This window comes from Coloeus monedula, assembly GCF_965178545.1.
Source record: "Coloeus monedula genome assembly, chromosome: W".
NCBI lineage: Eukaryota > Metazoa > Chordata > Aves > Passeriformes > Corvidae > Coloeus > Coloeus monedula.
Genome location: NC_138821.1, coordinates 21,376,157 through 21,397,051, shown reverse-complemented (window position 1 = coordinate 21,397,051; position 20,895 = coordinate 21,376,157). Strand labels below are relative to the sequence as shown.

At 45.8% G+C, this 20,895-nt stretch overlaps 1 protein-coding gene across 1 annotated transcript in view; it reads right to left on the bottom strand.

The window, feature by feature from the left end:
• Window positions 1–20,895, bottom strand: part of LOC309584566 (transmembrane protein 161B-like) — a gene marked incomplete at its 3' end in the record, with an annotated part of 152,036 nt that overhangs the window by 96,755 nt on the left and 34,386 nt on the right. The window contains exon 2 of the mRNA XM_082300648.1: window positions 3,097–3,200. Within this exon, the coding sequence (XP_082156774.1) occupies window positions 3,097–3,200 (104 nt within the window). The remainder of the gene's footprint in view (window positions 1–3,096; window positions 3,201–20,895) is intronic.

Genomic DNA, 20,895 nt, shown 5'->3' with positions numbered 1-20,895 from the left:
CACCATATAACCAGCTACCAGAAAGTGAGAGACGATATGCTCTCTTCACTGATGGATCCTGCCGTATTGTAGGGACCAATCGAAAACAGAAAGCAGCTGTATGGAGCCCTACGCGGTGAGTCACAGAAGCTACCTAGGAACAAGGTGGATTGAATCAGATTGCAGAGTAGAAAGCCATCCAGCTGGCTTTGGACATTGCCAAGCGAGAGAAGTGGTCAACAATCTACCTCTACACTGACTCATGGATGGTAGCAAATGCTCTGTGGGGGTGGCTGGAAAGGTGGAAAAGCCAATTGGCAGTACAGAGGAAAACCCAGATGGGCTGCTGAAGATTGGCAAGACATCACTGCCCGGGTAGAGAAGCTGGCTGTGAAAATCCATCATGTAGATGCATGTGTGCCCAAGAGTTGGGCTACTGAGGACAATGAACAAGTGGATCGGGCTGCCAAAATCAAAGTGTCACAGGTAGATCTGGACTGGCAACATACGGGTGAGTTATTTCTAGCTTGGTGGGCCCATGATGCCTCAGGTCATCAGGGAAGAGATGTGACATACCAATGGGCTCATGACCGAGGGTTGGACATAACCGTGGACACTATATCACAGGTAATCCATGATTGCAAAATGTATGCTGTGTTTAAGCAGGCCAAGTGGGTAAAGCCCCTGTGGTATGGGGGGTGGTGGTCTAAGTATGGGGAGGCCTGGCAGATCAATTACATCACATTCCCACAAACCTGTCAAGGCAAGCATTACGTGCTTACAAGGGTAGAAGCAACCACTGAGTGGCTGGAGAGGTACTCTGCGCCTCACGCCAATGCCTGGAACACCATCTTGGGCCTTGAAAAATAATTCCTGTGGTGACATGGCACCCCTGAGAGAACTGAGTCAGACAATGGGACTCATTTCAAAAATAGCCTTATAAACACCTGGGCTAGAGAACATGGTATTGCTATCAGGCACCAGCTGCTGGGAAAGTTGAATGGTGCAATGGACTGTTAAAAACCACACTGAAGGCAATAGGTGGTGGCATCATCAAGCAGTGGGATCTGCATTTAGCAAAGGCTACATGGCTAGTCAACACCAGAGGTTCCACTAACTGAGCTGGCCCTGCCCAGTCTAAACATCTGCGTACAGCAGACAGAGATAAAGTCCCTGGGGTGCGTATGAGAGGTATGTTAGAAAAGACATTTGGATTAATCCCACCTTGAGCAAAGGCAGACCCATCTGTGAGATTGTTTTTGCTCAAGGACCTGTTTACACTTGGTGGGTAATGCAGAGGGATGGGGACACATCTTGTATGCCTCAGGGGGATTTGAGTTTGGGTGAGAACAGCCTGTAATATTGAAATGCATATGCAACACTGGTTCCTGAATGTCACTTCCACTGCAAATTGTAACTACCATGGATGACTATGGACTGCTCCAGTTATATCAGTCATGGACCCAATGAACTTAGTCCATATCCTGGGGGGTGGTCAGTGGCTACTGAAATAATTGCATTTGTATATAGTTATATGTATATAGGCATATATGCGTACAGTTGAAAGGTATTAATTTGGGCATTAATCAGATTATATGGAATAAGAGGTTGATAATGTCCCAGAGGCTGCCTGGGTTTATTAAGTGGGAGCACAGGAGCGGGGCTCTCTCATTTGCCTGGTGGCTTTTGCTCAAGGCAGAGGCTCTGCTTTGTCAGAAGTTGTCTCGGGCAGGTTCTTCTTGGCTTGCAACAGAAGCAACTCGGAAAAACTGCATTTCATAAACCGAAACTGTTTTAGAGTGAATTTTGCAAACCCTGCGGGCAGTGTGAAGCTTGAGCCGGTCCCGGGACTGGTCCACCCTGCATCAGTGCCAAGAGAACGTTTCTTTTTCCCCCTACACCAGTGGCTCGGAAGACAGCAGCACCAACACCAGGGGAGTCCAGCAGGTGGCAGAAGGAAATGGCAAGCGGTGGCACTGACTTCACACATACCGGTGTAGCAGGGCATCTTACCCCCCACAAGAGCTTATCTGTTGTTTGTTAACTCATCAGATAACAAACAGGACAAGCTGTCTTGTAGTGAGTAATTTTGACTCCATGGGGTTAACACTGGTGTGGCATCTCCCAACTGTCAATAAACATCTCACTGTTGAAGTGAGATCTGACAAGGTAAGTTGGATTTCTGACTGACACCTCAATTTACAACTATAAAAGTGGCACCAAACTTTCACAAAGCAGAAATCTTCTATACATTTCCCTGGAAATGTGTGAAGTTTCTCCCAAGAGTAGGGACACCTGCTTCATGGTTATTCCCCAGGGGTTAAGTGAAGGAATCTGTGTACATTATTTTCATTTTGGTGGTAAATTACATTCAACTCCTAATCTATACTATTTCTTTGCTAGCTTTAATATAGATACCGAGATGTTGTGCACTGTTTTATGTTATGCTGTAATCTACTAGTAGTTTAGTTTTATACTGTGTAGTAAGTAATTCTGATTAAGATCTTTCATCTGTTATTTCATCTGTTTAATAAATAATTTTTTTTAATAAATTTATCTGATTTGCCATCAATAGAATTTGTGGGCCAGAGTGATTCCTTAAATTTAAACTGTTGCCAAGTTCTGAGGCTAAGGCAGGGCTTGTCTGAAGCTTCCACTTCTCCCATGACAGCCAGCAATTCTTCGTCTGCCACTAGAACGGCTCTGTAAGATCCTACCTTCCCAGGAGGGTTTCTTCTGGGACACCATCTTTTCCTTTTGTGTCTTGGACCATGCAGCTGCCTGCGAAGGCTGCCATCTTGGGACAGAGGGGTATTCTGCCATTTTGGGTTTCTCTTTGTTCCCATGGAGTTTGTGAGACTTAGCAATTTTGTACATTGCAAGTATTTACTGTTATTTTTGCCTGTTACAATTTTGCTTGTTAGTAAACTGTTATTTTTTCACTTATATCTACTCATATTTAGTTTCTCCTTATTGGTGGAAAGAGATTGGTTAATACTATAACAGGAGGCAACTCATTCCAGAGTGCCTATCTCTTAAATTGTCTTAAACCAAGACACTAATGCATAATTGTGTTACCATATTCAAACACAATGCAGCAACTTTTTCGTATCTTACCTGCCACTACAGAGAAGCCAACGAGCAAAAGAGTAGTGAGGTATGATCTTCTGTATGACAGTAGCCATTACCATAGTAATCACCAGCTGTACACCTATTACACCCTGCAGAGAAATAAGTGAATAACAAATCAGCATGTTTAAAAAAAGGCACTGGAGTACTTTTCATTTTTTAAAATATTTTAAATACACCTGTTGGGGAAGACGAAACAGGAAGGCCTTATAAATATGATTGCCTGACAAAAGATTTTGGGAATATGAAAACTATAAGCGACATCGAAATGAAAGCCACCTTTGAGATACCAAGTCTCAGTTACTGAACAACTGGAAAACAATGGTATGGCCAACTGAATGTAATCCCCTCTTGATTGAACAATACCCTCTGCTTGCAGGCAGGTCCAAGGGTCAGAGCAGACCCTACTAGCTCAGCAGAAGGGGTCCAAAGAGTAGTTTTTAGAAGTTAAGATGTAACACTCTATGGTAATATAAGAACTCTTATAGGCTGTATGTAAATGCTATAGGATTTGTATCTTGTATTAGATTGGTTAGTGAAAATTAGAATATTCAGTACAGAAGATGATTTATTGTATTGTAACCAGGACTTCAGACACTTTTTACTACACTCTTACTATACTCTCTTACTAGACACTCGTGCTCTCTCTCTTACTATACACTCTTACTATACACTCTTACTATACTCTCTTACTAGACACTCGTGCTCTCTCTCTTACTATACACTCTTACTATACACTCTTACTGTAGACTCTTACTATTCTCTCTTTGCTTACCCTCTTACTCTCTTGCTCTCTTGGGCCTGCTCAGAGCTGCCAGCTGCAGCTCTAAGCAGTGCCCCTGTACCCACGCCCTTTGCAATAAACCGCATGTTCCAAGATCTGACTACAGAGATCTCTCGTCACCATCCGTCACCGTCCCGACCGTCCGTCTACACCCGCACCGAGCACCCCCCTGCACCTACAACACCTTTATATAGTAGGGATAAAATTTTTGGTTCTTTTTAAACTGCAGGGGAAGAAAAGCAATACTGCATCAGTTTTGAAGAAATCCCCCAGAACGTGCTGTAATAATCCAAAAAGAAAAGGCATTCTCAAACCACAATAACAGTAATGTATGTAGGATCTGACAGCTCAAATAAAACATCTCCATTTAACTGATGTTAGGCAACATTACAACACGACATTTCACAAGACATTGTACCTTAAAATTACATCATTGATCACAATCTTGCTTTTGGTGGGGTCTTAAATTCTGACATGATTTAACAACTGACACTGCACAAACCTACTAAAAATTAACAATTTATACAATTTGCATTTATGACTCAAAATTTCATCTTTCTATTTATATGCAACACTTTCATGGTTAAAACATCACAAGAAAGAAAAAACAAGCAACAAAAAGCAAACCCTCAAATGTAGACATACAAGTGAAATTTACCAATATATGCAAGTTAAAAACCACCAAAGATAAAACAAAGAAATAACATCACTTTTTTTAACTGATATGTTTTTCAAAATATTCTCTCATGAAAAGGAGCACGTGCACATTTTCAATCAGCACACAAAATGCCACATTTATGTAGTGTCGGGGTTTGACACTGATTAAGCGCCAAGCACCCATGAAACACTATTCACTTATTTTCCTCTGCTATAGCTGAGCAGAGGAGGGGGAATTAAAACTTCATTTTCATGAGTGAGATAAGGATCAGGAGAAAAACACTTTAAGGCAAAACAAGTTCCAAACTTAAACAGTATACAGAAGATTTATTATTAACAGAATTAAAAGGGTAATAAGAACTAAAGCAAACTTTAAGAACACCTTTCTTTTCTAGTCCCTCCCTCTTTCTACCAACAGCGCAAGGAAACAAAAATGGGGTTTTGGTCAGTATTTAATTTCTCAAGAGTCTTTCTTCATGTTTAAGGAAAAGAGCTTCTTCTGCTGTGCTGTGGGATCCTTCCCACAGGAGAGAACTTTCTGCGAACTTTTCTAGCGTGGTTTCAACCTTCACAAGCAACAGCTCACCCAAACCTGCTGCAGATATGAAATCCCTCCCATGGGTCTCACAGTTTTCCCACAACTGCCAGCGTGGGTCATAATGATATGCAGAAAAGACTCCACTATTGGAATAAGTAGTAAAGTAGTGTAGTGGTTTGGCCCAAAATACTCATTACTGTTTATCTTCTGTGAGATAAGAATTAGGAGAAACGCAAAGCAGGCACCAACTTTGAAAGAATATAAAGAAGTTTATTAACAGACCTAAAAGAGGAAAAAAAATTATACCACACCTTCAGAACTCTTCTCCTCCCCCCACCTTCCTCCCTTCTCCCACTGACAATGTAAAAAGACAACCCTTAAGATGTTCAGTCTGTTTACCACTTCCATAATAACCTTGTTCAGTCCATTTAGAAAGAGAAGTCTCTTCTTGCTCGTGCTATGAAAACATTATCACAACGAGACAGCCGCCCACTTCCAAATAACTTAGTTCAGTCCATTTAGGAAGAGGAGTCTCTCTGCTCGCATGTGAGTCCCTTCCCCCGACTTGCAGCTTTTCCCACAACTGCTTTCGAGGGTCCACTCTTGAAGGTTTTTGGGGTACAGTTTTAAGGTTGAGCCGTTCAGAAACAAAAGTTCTCTTCACCCATCTCTGGGAGCATTTTCATCTCTAAGAACAGAGGCCCTTCTCCTTCCCTGGGAGCAAAGGGTCATCCTCATCTTCATCTTTAGGACTATCTCTGGAAGCATCTCTAGGAACTGAGGTTTTCTCCTTTCCCATTTGGAGCCAAAGTCCTCATCGCTTCCATCTCTCCCTGTCCAAACTTCTCATGAAATTACAGCTGCGTCAGCATCTGCCTATCTCAGCGCAGGTGCTTTTGCTTACGAGTTGAACACTCCACCCCCCATATCTTCATGAAATTACAACGGGATACTCTGATATATCATAGCTTCACAACAGAATTTCAGCTTTAAGCATCTCCTCTTTCTCTTCCCTCAGGTTTTCAGCTCTTCACAGCACTAAAAGGGTTAATCTCACCTTGGCCTTGCAGCTGGAATGTGGCTTATCGCTGTTGGTCACCTGACCTCTGCCGGACAGCGGTGCCGCTTTTGCTGAAATCTTGGCTGCAGTGGAGGGGGGGGGGAAGCTGAGCCGCTCCGGCTGCCCACAGCCCTGCTGGGGGGGGGGGTTCCACGGTTGGAACCGGGCCCATCGGCTCCAGGATGGCCGTGGCCTGGCCCGGCCTGGCCCGAGCAGGGCCTGGGCCAGGCCCACTGGCCCCACACGGGGCCCGCAGCCACCTGTCCCAGCACTGGAAACGAGAGAGAGCCTGTGCCTCAGGGTTTCTATTCTTAAGTGTGGATCACAGCGGCGGTCACAATTTTAAGTGGCTTAAAGAATTGTCCATATTCAAACTGGCCAGCTGATAGGTTCTGTCAGGTCACAGAGGAAACAAGTAAGCACCCCTTTGCAGAACATCACTTCTGGGACTATGCTAGCTAACCCATGACAAGTAGGTATGTTTATTCCAGCGCTGGGACCCATGGGGGATAATTCCTCCAAAGTCATGCGTGCCAACAGCTGCATTCAGCTTGGTATATATCGGGTTAAAAGTTCCATGTTCATTAAGTTTCCCAATATGCCTATACATATTCATTACCTAGCCCCGCCTAGTATTACAATGAGTCCAAAAGTCATTTACATCTGCGTTGAGCTTGCGCAGTGTCATCTGGTGGTCGTGGGCAGGGGTCTCCAGGATGAAATAAGAGTCTTCTTCAAATGAAGTAAAGGGTCTTCCTCATCCTGAACTTTTCACCTTGCTTCCCTGCGCATGCTCTTTATGTCCCTGGCCCAAGTCCAAACTTCAAGTGTAGGAACTCTGTCTGGGGGGTGCTCGGTGCGGGTTCGGACGGTCGGGACCGGGCGTAGACGGACGGAGACGAGAGATCTCTGTAGTCAGATCTTGGAACATGTGGTTTATTGCAAAGGGCGTGGGTACAGGGGCACTGCTTAGAGCTGCAGCTGGCAGCTCTGAGCAGGCCCAAGAGAGCAAGAGAGTAAGCGGGTAAGCAAAGAGAGAGAGGGGGAGAGAGAGGAATGAGGGTGAAGAAGTAGTGAGAGAGAATGTGTGTATAGTAAGAGTGTATAGTACGAGTGTCTAGTAAGAGTGTCTGAAGTCCTGGTTACAATACAATAAATCATCTTCTGTACTGAATATTCTAATTGTCACTAACCAATCTAATACAAGATACAAATCCTATAGCATTTACATACAGCCTATAAGAGTTCTTATATTACCATAGAGTGTTACATCTTAACTTCTAAAAACTACTCTTTGGACCCCTTCTGCTGAGCTAGTAGGGTCTGCTCTGACCCTTGGACCTGCCTGCAAGCAGAGGGTATTGTTCAATCAAGAGGGGATTACATTCAGTTGGCCATACCATTGTTTTCCAGTTGTTCAGTAACTAAGACTTGGTATCTCAAAGGTGGCTTTCATTTCGATGTCGCTTATAGTTTTCATATTCCCAAAATCTTTTGTCAGGCAATCATATTTATAAGGCTTTCCTGTTTCATCTTCCCCAACATTCAAGACTGGTTTGAGTTAGTTTTGGGTTGAAAATGGGATCTTTGGTCAAGATTCCTTCCCTTTATCAATAGTCTTATATCTTCTCATCCTGCTTTGGTAGGCACAATAAGTGTTGAGCAAGCTGTATGCATTGCTTCTAACAAACAACTTCTTAGCAAATCATTTAACCTCTGTTTCCCCATCCCCCCCTGATTCAATAACAGTTCATGGGGTTTAGTCTTTTAAGGATGAAGTGTTCTAGCCTGGAAGCAAAGGCTATCTTCTTCAATCTTTAAAAGCCTCTCAGCATATATACACTCTAGTGTGAGCATTCCTCTTCACGGGCTGAGCATGGATCTCTGCACCCCCCCCATGCACCTCATGAATTATAGGGAAACAGTGATAGGCGGTTACTTCTTCTTATCAATAGCCTCGCATCCTCCCTTCCTGCTTTTGGCAAGCACAATAACTGTTAAGCAAGCAGTATATATCATTTAACAGGAAGCTCCTAATATATCATCTCTTAACCCCTAGTTCCCTTGTATCAACAGTTTGTTGCATTATAGTCCTCATCATGGCTTGCAGGAGAATCTCAGTTCTGGCACTGGGAGCGCCTCTGCCCTCTCCCTTCCCCAACTGACTTTGGTGCCGCCATGTTTCTTCTTCACGTGACCTTACTTTTCCTTTCCTCTGACTTGGAAGAAAGTTAGTGCCTGCAAGTTGCAGCTAAGAAGTTGATCTTGTCTGGGCTCCGCATTGGGAAAAATACTCGCTATGTCTCTTGCTGCCGGCTGCGTGGTGTTTATTGCTGATTCCGCGCGAGCTGCGCCGGCTTCAAGAAGGGCCTGCCAGCACCGTGCGGACTACGCCAGCCCCAGGGAGCCCGCGCTGCACGGTCCGGGCCACGCGGCTGGTTGCAGCTGGTCACGGCTCCGGGGTGGCTCCTCCCAGTGGCCCAGCCCCAGCTGCCGCACCGGGAGGACCCGGCGTCCCTCTCCGGGAAGGGGCCCGGGGAACCCCTCGCCACCCCTCAGAGGGAAGCAGGAAAAAAGGGCTTCTCGCGGTTTCTCCTTTGTTAAATATGTCATCACAGAGGCGTCGCCAGCTTGTCTAATTGTCCTAGTAACCTGCCCATCGTCAGAGCTTTCAACTATTGACTCTATGCCGGACATAGAAGTTTCAGACAGCTCTTCTTTTTTTTTCTCTCCTCTGCCCCCACAAACCAAGTTTTGCTAAATCCGCACAAGTAGTGGTATAAGAATATTTATGTGCATAATTATTCCTAAACATCAACCTCTGGATATTGCTAGTTAATAATATCTTAATGACAAAATATATCCTATTGAAATGCCTTTATCTTGACCCCCATGTTTTTAATCTTTTTTCTCCTCCTATCTTTCTGAGGAGGTAGAGTGATAGAGTGGCTTGGTCAACCCACCACAATCCCCTACAAAGGGAAAGGAAGAAGGCAGAACAAGAGACTAACACAATTTAACAATGAGCATTTGGGTGTGCTTAAAAGAAAAAAGCAGCTTACTGGCTATGGAAAGGCAGCCAAATAGCCATTGAGAACTACAAGAACATTGCTAGGGCATGCAGTCAGGAAGGCTATGGCTGTTATAAATGGTATTGTGATATTGGCTTTTCGCATGTTACATAATTGTTATGAATGTATTGTGATGTTGGCTTTTTTATGTTCCTTAATGTTAGGAAAACTTTACCTAGGTTCTGTAATGTAATACATGATATAGAATGTCTATTGTTTCTGTAGTCAATTTAGAAAAGATAGGCAGAGAAAACCTTCACATTCCTGGAGTATCTTATCAGAGGAGAAGAAGAACCGAAACCAGAGAGAAGAATTTATGGAGGGAGCAGAGACTGAATGGAGCCAAGGAGGAAGATAAGGCTGATAGGACGATACACAGAAACTCCAAAGAATTTATGAATTATGAATGATTGTAATGAATATGCAATAAGAGATGTACTTTTAAAGACGATCTTTTGGATGTAGAGTTGTGCCTTTGGATTTCTGCCAAAGCACCCGGCTGTAATACCCTTTTTGCCATTGTCTCCTAATTGTTCCTTTTATTAAACTTTCCTTAAAATTTTACTAAGAGTGAACCTCATTTTTCACATGGCTCAGCTAGAACTGAAATTGGCCAGAGATGTCAAGAACATGTTCTTCAGATACATGAGCTGTAAGCAGAAGCACAGGGAAGACATAGGCCCATTGCTAAACAGGGCAAGGAAACTAGTCAGCAATAATGCTGAGAAGGCAGAAGTTCTTAATACCTTCTTTGCCTCTGTCTTGACTAGCATAGCTGGACCCCAGATCACAGGATCAAGTAGCTACAATGCACGTGTCAACCAACCAGTAATGAAGGGATGGTCTGTGGCCTCTTGCGAGGGCTCAACCCACATAAATCTATGTGCCCAGACAGAATCCACGCTGGGGTGTTAAAGAGAAGTGGCTGATATTGTTGCAAGGCCACTGTCTATAATTTTTGAAAAGCCATGGTGTCAGAGACTGAAATATTATATTTTATGACTTAAACATTTTCTTAAAGGACTTTTAAAACTGTATTACAAAAGCTGAAGAGAAGACTCCCACACCCTGAATGGGGCCCTGAGGCCTGACACTGCTCGCTGATGAAGATAAGATAAAGTAACAACTCAGGGCTGGGGACATTCACTGAGCATAGGCTTAACACCTCCAAGATGAGGACCACAGCCCCAGGGCTATCAGCTGCCAGGCTCGAACAGACCCTCGAACCAAGGGGTGGAGGGAGGAGAGGCTCTGGGTATCTTGGAAAAGCCTCTGGTCAGAGGCACAGTGACTGCCCATCCTCCAACTGTGCCCAGGAGCCAAGCTGAGGGGTCCTCACCGGGCGGGGGGAAGTTTATCCACAGCAGAAGGGGGTGACATGGCCCATCACAGGGGCCACCCCCAAGGGGTCCCCAGACCCTGCACCAGAGCACCAGAGATGATGCAACAGACCCTCAGTGTTGCAAGGGACAGTGTGTCAAGCTGGCCCCTGTAAGAAAGACACGTGGGGGTTCCCACCTGGCCCAAAGTGTATATTAATCCATGGAGTTCTGCACTCTTTGGCGTGTGGTGGCGTGTGGTGTGGCAGCGTGGCATGGCATGTGGCAGCATGTAGCGGCGTGGCCACAGCGGCAACGGGGGACCCTCACCACCAGCAGACCAGATGGAGGGGAGCAACGAGACGTTGGGACCCTCAGATGGGTGATACGCTTCCACCTAACCCCTGTCACCTCTCCCTGTTCCCCCACCCCAGACGCACACTTCTTTTCTTTCTCTCTTTCTTTTCTCTTCCCTTCTCTTTGCCTCTTTTACTATCAAGTAAAATACATCCATTTTTTGGCAACAACATCTAACCTCGTTTGGTTTTAATCTCATTTCTGGGGATATTTTGAACCTTCCAGGTTCTTTCCGGTTTATGCTCAGAGACTTAGATTGCTTTGCTTTCCTGGCTCTAAACCAGATTGTAACACATGGAGATGAGGGGATGTCCCTAATGACTGGAAGAGGGTAAATGTCATACCCATCTACAAGGGCCCAAAAGAAGACCCAGGAAACTACAGGCCATTTGTCTTACTTCCATCCCTAGGAAAGTAATTGAACTAGTCCTCCTAGAAACTATCACAAACCAAATGAAGCAGGTAATTGGGAAGAGCCAGCACAGATTTACCAAAGGCAAGTCATGACAGACTAATCAGATAACCTACAACAAAATAACATCTTCTGTTGACATGGGGAGATCAGCAGATGTTGTTTACCTGCTGTCATGGGGGATGACCCATAATGATGAGTCACAGCTGTGATAATGGGGGGGGAGTTTGCTTTAGCATGCATGTTCTTAAAGGCTGCCCAGGCAGTCCCTTTCCCCCCCCATCCCTTGCAGTTCAGGAGATATTGCATGAGAGGTGTAGTCTGTGCCCAAGACCTTGCGGGGAGTGGGTCCTGCCTGCCTTCCTTCTGCCAGTGGAGTCAGACACATGGCTGCTGTGGGAGCTTTTGTCTATTTGGCTCTGGGACCTTGCTACGCTGCAATTTGGCACTATGAGTGAACCTGCCTGATTTTCCCCTGCCTCTCTGCCACTTGGGAATCCTGAGCCGTCACATGGGGTGCCGCCTGGAGCCAGGGCAGTCTCCACCGGATCTCTTTCTGCGTGGTGGCTCAGCACTGTGGTCGAGCCCTGCTCCCTTCCTCCCTTTCATTCGAGCCTCAATTGCCCCCCTGGGAGGTTCTGATCTTGCATCCGAGTGCCCCCTGCTGGCTGCAAGTGAGCTACTGCACCTTCTCTGCCTCGCCTGAGCCAGCAGCGGCCTCTGCCGGTTGTGGTCATAACTACACCAAGGGGGAAACAGTGCTTAGTGGGTGGGAAACGTCATTTATTGTGTTGTTTGTTCTGTCTCAATTAATATATATTTTCTAGTAAAGAACTGTTATTCCTTTTCATATGTTCTTTTTGCCTGGAAGTCCTGTAATTTCAAGGTTACAGTAACTTGGAGGGAGGGGTCATCTTTCCATTCCGGGAAGGTTCCCACCTTCCTTGGCAGACATTTGTCTTTTAAACCAAGACACCTGGACTTCAGCAAAGCATTCAACACTGTTTCCCACAGCCTTCTCCTGGAGAAACTGGCAATATACAAACTGTATGGGTGGTCTGCAAGATGGGTAGGAAAATGGCTAACAGATTGCACTCAGAGAGTGGTGATCAATGGTTTTTACACATGACGAGTCATTGAGGCTGCTGAAGGCAAGTCAAGCCAATTTGAAGAAGTGAAAGCCATCCAAATACCCCTAGGGATTGCCAAATGAGAAAAGTGGCCTGTACTCTATACTGACTCCTGGATGGTGGCTAATGCCCTATGGGGGTGGCTGCAGCAATGGAAGAAGACCAATTGGCAATACAGGGGTAAACCCATCTGGGCTGCTGCATTGTGGCAGGACATCGCTGCACAGGTAGAAAACATGGCTCTGAAGGTACCTCATGTAGATGCTCATGTGCCCAAAATTCATGCCACTGAAGAACATCAAAGAACAGGTAGATAAGGCTGCTAAGATTGGAATAGCTCAGGTAGACCTAGACAGGGAGTGAAAGGGTATGGGGGTTTTAGGAGTTCTCCTTTTGTTTTTTTTCTCTTAAAAAATTTTCCCCTATATGTGTTGCTAGGAGACAATAACAACTGGATACTTAAGAGAGACAAAAGACATGGCCACAGCTCTGGGGAGAGGTCCAGATGGCTACTCTCTTTTACCTGGGGTTTTTTCATGTAGGGCAGAGATGCCGGGAGATTTGGACTGGGAAAACGGGGTTGGGTGGAGCCCCTAGCTCTCGTTCTCTCAGTGTTCGGAGGGGGGTGAAGCTGCGGTCGCTGTGGGGAGAATTCATCGCCACTGTGGGGTTCTGCTTTCTGCTGTCTTTCTTCTACTGTGAGTGGAGCTCTGCTCGCTGGAGCAGCCATTGCTTTGGGACCCTATTTAACACCCTACCTCACTAAAAGAGGGACTTTTCACCATCTGCTCGGGTGCCTCAGGTGAAAAATCTCCAGGATCCTGAGCCCGCTTTTCCCTGCCCCGCTTGGAGCGGGGGCTGCCACTGCCCCCCGCCATTCTTTTGCCACTGCTCTGAGTCTTCACTACACTGTAGCTCCTCACCCCCTGCCTGTCAAGACATCCCGGGGTTCCCACTATAGCTCCAGAGTTTGATACATCTCATCTACCACCCGGGATTTTTGCTCATTCCTGCCATTCCAGTTTGCTGCTCCAGAGGGTCCTGCTGGGGCACTGGGATGGGCTGCCCCTGGGGATTTGTGAAGCAAGCCTTTCTTCCATCCTTTCCCGTCTCGGCCAAGCAGCCATTACCACGTGCTCCCCTAGCTTGCGCCTGAGCGCGCCCTGCAGCCATGGGGGAACCACCACACCTGCCCTGCTCACTGGGAGCCCACCAGCACCCCTGCTGGCTGTGACCGTAACTACACCAAAGGGGAAAGTGCCTGCGGCCGAGAAGGCTGTTACTGGGTTTCTGGTTCTGTTTGTTGCTACTGCCTGTCCTGGGGTGACTGTATGATACTGTATTCCCTATCGTCTTCCCTATCCCAGACATGATTCCTGTGCCTTTCTGTGTCTTTAAAACTGGGTGCGAGAGAAGGAAAAAAAAAAAACCAGATGAACTTTTCAAAGCAGTTTTGTGTTCAAGGACACAGAGATAGCTTCTGCAACAGCAAGAGCAGAGGAAGCAACCTTTTCCTGCTTTTCAGCCAGCTTTTGGCTCTGTTTCTCCAGAGAGAGACGGAGAGTTAAACTTTTTTTCCTGGGACTTAGGCTTCTTCTTCTCTTCTGGAACTGTTGAGAATACCAGAACTCACTGGGAGAGCTTTCCACTGAGGCCCGGAGGGGCCTACGTTGAACCTAGCTCCAGAGAAGAGACAGAGAGAGAGAGACCACACCCACAGAAAGGACTGAAATCTTCCCAGGTTTCTCTCCACTGCGAGAGGTTTTATTTTTCAGCATTATTCTTTTCCCATTGTGCATTGTGTCTGTTAAATAAATAGGTTTTTTCCCTTTCACTTTCCTCCGAGGAAAATTTTTTTTCCCGAACCTGGTGGGGGAGGGGTGGCTGCAACCTACCTTCTATCAGAGGATGTTCAAATTCGGACATTCCTCCGAATTTGTCTCAAACTGGGACACTGCCATAGTTGTTTGTTTGCCTTGTTATATATACTAGTAAAGAACTGTTGTTCCTATTTCTCATATAATTGCCTGAAAACCCCTTCATTTCAAAATTATAATAATTTGGAGGGAAGGCGGTTACATTTTCCATTCCAATGGAGGCTCCTGCCTTCCTTAGCAGACACCTGTCTTTCAAACCAAGACAAAGGGTGAGCTATTTATAGCCCAATGGGCCCATGGAACATCAGGACATCTAGGAAGGGATGCAAAATACAGGTGGGCTTGTGATCAGGGGTGGACCTTACCATGGAGGCTATCACACAGGTTATTCACAAATGTGAAACGTGCTGCAATAAAGCAAGCCACATGAGTGAAATCTCCTTGCAATAGAGGGCAGTAGGTGGGTTTCTGATATGGTGAGGCCTGGCAAATTGACTACATTAGACCACTGCCACAAATGCCAAAGTAAGAGCTACATACTCACCGTGGTAGAGGCAACAACTGGCTGGCTGGAAACATACCCAGTAAACCGTGCTACTGCTTGAAACACCATCTCAGGCCTTGAAAGACACATTTTATGGCTACATGGTACCCCAGAGAGAATCGAATCAGACAATGGGACTCATTTTAGAAATAACCTCATAAACTTTTGGGCAAAGAAACATGGCATTGAGTGGGTATATCACATCCCTTACCACCCACAAGCCTCTGGGAAGATTGAGAGGTATAATGGACTGCTGAACACTATGTTGAGTGTTAGGTAATGCGACATGGAAGCATTGGGATGCAAATTTAGCAGAATCCACTTGGCTGGTTAATACTAGGGGATCTGCTAACCGCCCTGGACCTGCCCAAACAAAACCCTTACACACTGCGGGAGGAGATAAGATCCCTGTACTACACATAGGGAAGTGGCTGGGGAAGTTGGTGTGGATTTCTCCTCCCATGGGAAAAGGCAAACCTATCTGTGGGATTGTCTTTGCCCAAGGACCTGGGTGTACTTGGTGGGTAATGTGGAAGGATGGGGAGACCTGGTGTGTGCTTCAAGGAGATTTAACTTTGGGGGAAAAATAATCTGTGGCGTAAGTTGTAGGTTGCAGGAAGTAAAGTAGCAGGAATTACATGAACTGATTGTAGCGGTTTGGACAAATTTTGAGGAAAAATATCCTCTGATAGAAGGCAGGTTACAACCACCCCTCCCCCACCAGGTTCTGGGAAAAAAAAAATTTTTTTCCTCGGAGGAAAGTGAAAGAGATAAAAATTATTTATTTAACAAACACACAGGAAAAGGATAATAATGCTAAATAATAAAACCTCTCGCTGTGGAGAGAAACCTGGGAAGATTTCAGAGTCCTTCTGTAGGTAGCCTCTCCCCTCCTCCTCAGAGCTGGGACGGGGTGGGCCCTCCTCCGGGGCCTCGGTGGAAAATATCCTCCCAATGTGTTCTGAAGTTGAAACGGTCCAGAAAAGAAGGAAAAAGTCGAAGTCCCAGGAAGACAAAGTTCAACTCTCTGGAGGGAAAGAAAACTGAAAAAAAAATGGCTGAAAAAAACCAAGCAGGATGCTTCTCCTCTCTCTGCCACAGAACACAGAGGAGTGTGTGTGTCCTTGAAACAAAACTGCTTTGAAAAGTTTTGCTCAGTTTTTTTCTCCCCCCTCTTAGGCTCAGTTTAAAGGCACAGAAAGGCACAAATTAATTTCTGGGCATGGAGCGGCGATAGGGGATACACATCATAAAGTCACCTCAAGACACTGATGAAGAATGAATTTTGCAAGGAGCAAGGAGAATGCAATGATGACCCAAGCTGGGCCAGTGCCCAACAATCAAGTATGCTGCTTCTCCTGTCCTGACCTCCTTATGGAATGGAGCCCACATCATGGACCTGGAGGGTTGGAGGAAGCCCATGAAATGGGAAAATAATATCTATCTGTGAAAGGACAGGGGATAGTAGTTAATGAAAATGTGTGTTTGGTATAGAGATGGTTTAGGGATGTACTTGAAGTTGCATGTGTGGATAAGAAGGGATTCCAGTAATGAGAAATAAATACAGTGGAACAGTTGGAAGATATATAAATTATGTGGGATCCGAGTATGATGCAAACGGTATGGAATAAGGGGTGGAGATTGTATTGGGTCTAACTGAGAATTCATTTTTCCTTAGCAGCCCTCACAGTGTTGTGCTTTGCATTGGTAGCTAGAAAGGTGTTGATAATACACCATTGTTGTGGCTACTGCTGAGCAGCGCTGTCTCTGTAACATTTCTCCCTCCCCATCAAGGGACTGGGAGTAGGCAAGATCCTGGGAGGGGACACAATGCGGCCAGCTGACCCAAATTAACCGAAGGGATATTCCATACCATATGACATCAGCTCAGGTATAAAAGCTAAGGGAGGGAGGAAGAATTGCAGTGCTCCAGTTGTGTGATTTGTCCTACCATGTTTCTGTGATAGCAATGAGGTCAGAATTTTCTAATTGCACCATGGTTCCCCACTCCTCTTGCTTGTTTCCCATGCTGTGTGCATTGATGCAGAGACACTTCCAGAGCAACCACTATGCATGCTGAAGCCCTGCTTCCTGAAAAGTGTCTGAACATCGCTCACTGATGGGAAGTAGAGATTAATTTTTTCCCTTTGCTTCTGAGCGTGCAAACTTTTTGGTTTTTGGGGTTTTTTTCCTTAGTAAACTGCCTTATCTCAACTTATTAGCTGTTTTCCATCCTATTTTCTCTCCCCTGTCCCACTGGGAAGGAGAATGATAGAGCAGCTTGATGGGCACCTAGCACCCAGCCAAGGTCAACCCACTACACTGTTCAAGACATAAGCAGCCAGTTTCTCCAGGAGAATGCTGTGGGAAGTGGTGTTAAAAGCTTTACTGAAGTCTAGATAGACAACATCCATAGCCTTTCCCTCATGTACTAAGCGGGTCACCCTGTCCTAGAACAAGACCAGGTTACTCAAGCAGGACCTACCTGCCTTTTCTAAACCCATGCTGTCTGGGTGTGATCCCCTGGGTTGTCCTGCATGTGCCATGTGATGGCACTCAAGATGATCTGCTACACTACATTCCCTGGCACCAAGGTCAGATTGACAGACCTGTAGTTCCCAAGATCCTCCTTCAGGCCCTTCTTTTAGATGGGAGTCACATCTGCTGAATTCCAGTCAACTGGAACTTCTCTGGTTAGTCAGGACTGATGACAAATGATTGAAAGTGCCACTGTGAGTAATTCTGCCAGCTCCCTCGGGTGGATCTGAATCACCCCAAACCGGGCCAAGAGACACTTCAGACATAGAGTCAGAGAAGCGGGTATTTGCTTTATTTGGCGCCGGGTGTGTGGGGGATCGTTCCTCCTAACACGCACACACAGGACTCCATACAATCCAGTATTATGGGTAAAATTCATGAATATTCATCACATTCCTTGAGATAGGAGTGGTTATACAAATTACTTTTGGAAGTCATTAATATCATTAGCATATGTGCCACACATGCGTTGTGTACCGTGGTGGTCGCACTGAGGAAGGCTCCTCTTCTTCCTCAGGGGTCTTTCTGATGATCAGTAGTCTTCGTCACAATGCACTTTTCACCTTTCTTTCTAGAGCATGCACAGTCATTTGTTGGGTGATTTAGTGGTTTCTGTGCTGGTTTTCAACGGATCCTGTTCTTATCTTGACAAGATTAAGGCAAATCTTGCTTCTTAGGTTTTGTGATTAACAGTTGCTGTCTCTTAATAGTTAACTCGTGCTTACATGAGTTAACTATTGATCAATGCCTGTGGATACAAATATTGCTGCTAGCAAGAATTTTTCTTGCTTCTTTCCAGTCCCGTGAGATACTTATCTCTCTCACGGAAGATATTTGTAGAGTTCTATAAACTATGAACACCCGCGACCTTGCAAAGCCTTGTTTATAGTACAGTAGAAAAATATTTTGACAATGGATGTTTTAGGATTTTAGTCAATCACCCCAAGGGATGGCTGATCCTTTGATCAATTAGACTATGAAGAAAAAAGTCTATAAAAGAGTTTGTAAAATAATTAAATAAATCAATCTTGCTGCACAATTCCTGCCTGTTGGATCTCTCTTCTCCTCCCTACCACTGCAGGACACCATAATAAACGCCTTTCTCAGATCCTATCTGGCCCCATAGGCTTCTGAGTGTCTAAGTGGCATATCAGGTCACTGACCATTTCCCCTTGGATCCTACAAGCAGTCACTGTATCACATACCCCGATCTTGCAAATAATTCAACACCTAGTTTTATACAAGACTTTGAAACTACTTGTTCACTAATAATAACCATCTCCACCACTGCAAGATGACAGCCTTGAAGTCAACAGTTATATGCACCAAGATTACTCATATAAATGCACGCCTGAAAAAGCAGTTAGAATCTAATTTACAACTTCAACTTCAGAAACGCGATGCCAACTGCTTACTTTCTGATGTAACAAATTGTCTTAGTAGGGAAATGCAGCGGGTTGGGTTTGTAACCGGGCAGAAACACAAATTCAGTGTAGTGGTTTGGTCTAAAATACTCATTACTGTTTATCTTCTGTGAGATAAGAATTAGGAGAAACACAAAGCAGGCACCAACTTGTCTCGGTTTTGAAAGACAGGTGTCTGCTAAGGAAGGCAGAAGCCCCCCTTGAAGTGGCAGATATAACCCCTTTTCCCTCCAAGTTATTATATTTTGAAATCAAGGGCCTTTAGGCAAAGATGTGGGAAATAGGAATAACAGTTCTTTACTATATATATATATATATATATGTATATGCATATAACCAGTCAAACAAAACAACAACAACTATGACAGTAACAGCACACACAAACCCAGTCCCAGCCTTCTCGGCTGTCAGGCCCTTTCCCCTCGGGTGCAGTTCCACTCGCAGCCGGCAGGGGCGCTGGCGGCTCCCGGTGAGCAGGGCAGGTGCGATGGTTCCCCCGCGGCTGCAGGGGGCGCTCCGGAGCGAGCTCGGGAAACACGCGGCACCCGTGCCCTGGGATCCCGGGAAGGGAAGGAACAAAGGCTTCACAAACCCCTGGGCAGCCGATCCCGGACTCTCAGGAACAGCAGGCTGGAAACGGCAGGCTGGAGCGGCAGGCTAGAGCGGCAGGCTAGAGCGGCAGGGACGAACGCAAATCCCGGGTGGCAGGCGAGATGTATCCAGATGGGAGAACCCCCACGGATGCCCAGGCAGGCAGGGCGAGCAGGGCTACAGCGTAGCGAAAACTCGAAGCAGCAGCAGTGGGGCAGGGCAGCCACAGCTCGGCCTCCAGCAGGGCAGGAAAAGCAGCTTTTGGGGTCCCGGCGTTGTTTCCAGCAGGAAGAGAAGAACGGCCAAAAAGAAACAGCAGCTCCTTTCTCTGCAGCTTCTCTCTCCGGACGCTCAGAGCGAACTGACCCCACACCCAGGTGTAGACAAAAGGAGTAGCCAGGCCCGCCCCACTCCCTTTTTTTGTCTTTCTTAAGTACAGCTATTTGTCCCCTAGCAACATGCATATGGGAGAAAATTCCTTTAACAGAAAAAAAACCTAAGACTAAACTAAAACCCCAACACAACTTTGAAAGAATATAAAGAAGTTTATTAACAGACCTAAAAGAAGGGAAAAAAAATTATACCACACCTTCAGAACTCTTCTCCTCCCCCCACCTTCCTCCCTTCTCCCACTGACAATGTAAAAAGACAACCCTTAAGATGTTCAGTCTGTTTACCACTTCCATAATAACCTTGTTCAGTCCATTTAGAAAGAGAAGTCTCTTCCTGCTTGTGCTATGAAAACATTATCACAACGAGACAGCCGCCCACTTCCAAATAACTTAGTTCAGTCCATTTAGGAAGAGGAGTCTCTCTGCTCGCATGTGAGTCCCTCCCCCTGACTTGCAGCTTTTCCCACAACTGCTTTCGAGGGTCCGCTCTTGAAGGTTTTTGGGGTACAATTTTAAGGTTGAGCCGTTCAGAAATAAAAGTTCTCTTCACCCATCTCTGGGAACATTTTCATCTCTAAGAACAGCGGCCCTTCTCCTTCCCTGGGAGTAAAGGGTCTTCCTCATCTTCGTCTTTAGGACTATCTCTGGGAGCATCTCTAGGAACTGAGGTTTTCTCCTTTCCCATTTGGAGCCAAAGTCCTCATCGCTTCCATCTCTCCTTGTCCAAACTTCTCATGAAATTACAGCTGCATCAGCATCTGCCTATCTCAGCGCAGGTGCTTTTGCTTACGAGTTGAACACTCCACCCCCCATATCTTCATGAAATTACAACGGGATACTCTGATATATCATAGCTTCACAACAGAATTTCAGCTTTAAGCATCTCCTCTTTCTCTTCCCTCAGGTTTTCAGCTCTTCACAGCACTAAAAGGGTTAATCTCACCTTGGCCTTGTGGCTGGAATGTGGCTTATCACAGTGGAGAGGAGGGAGAGCCAAGCTGCTCAGGCTGCCCACAGCAGTGCTGTGGGGGGGGTTCTGCAGGTGGAACCGGGCCCATCAGCTCCAGGATGGCCGTGGCCCAGCCTGGCCTGG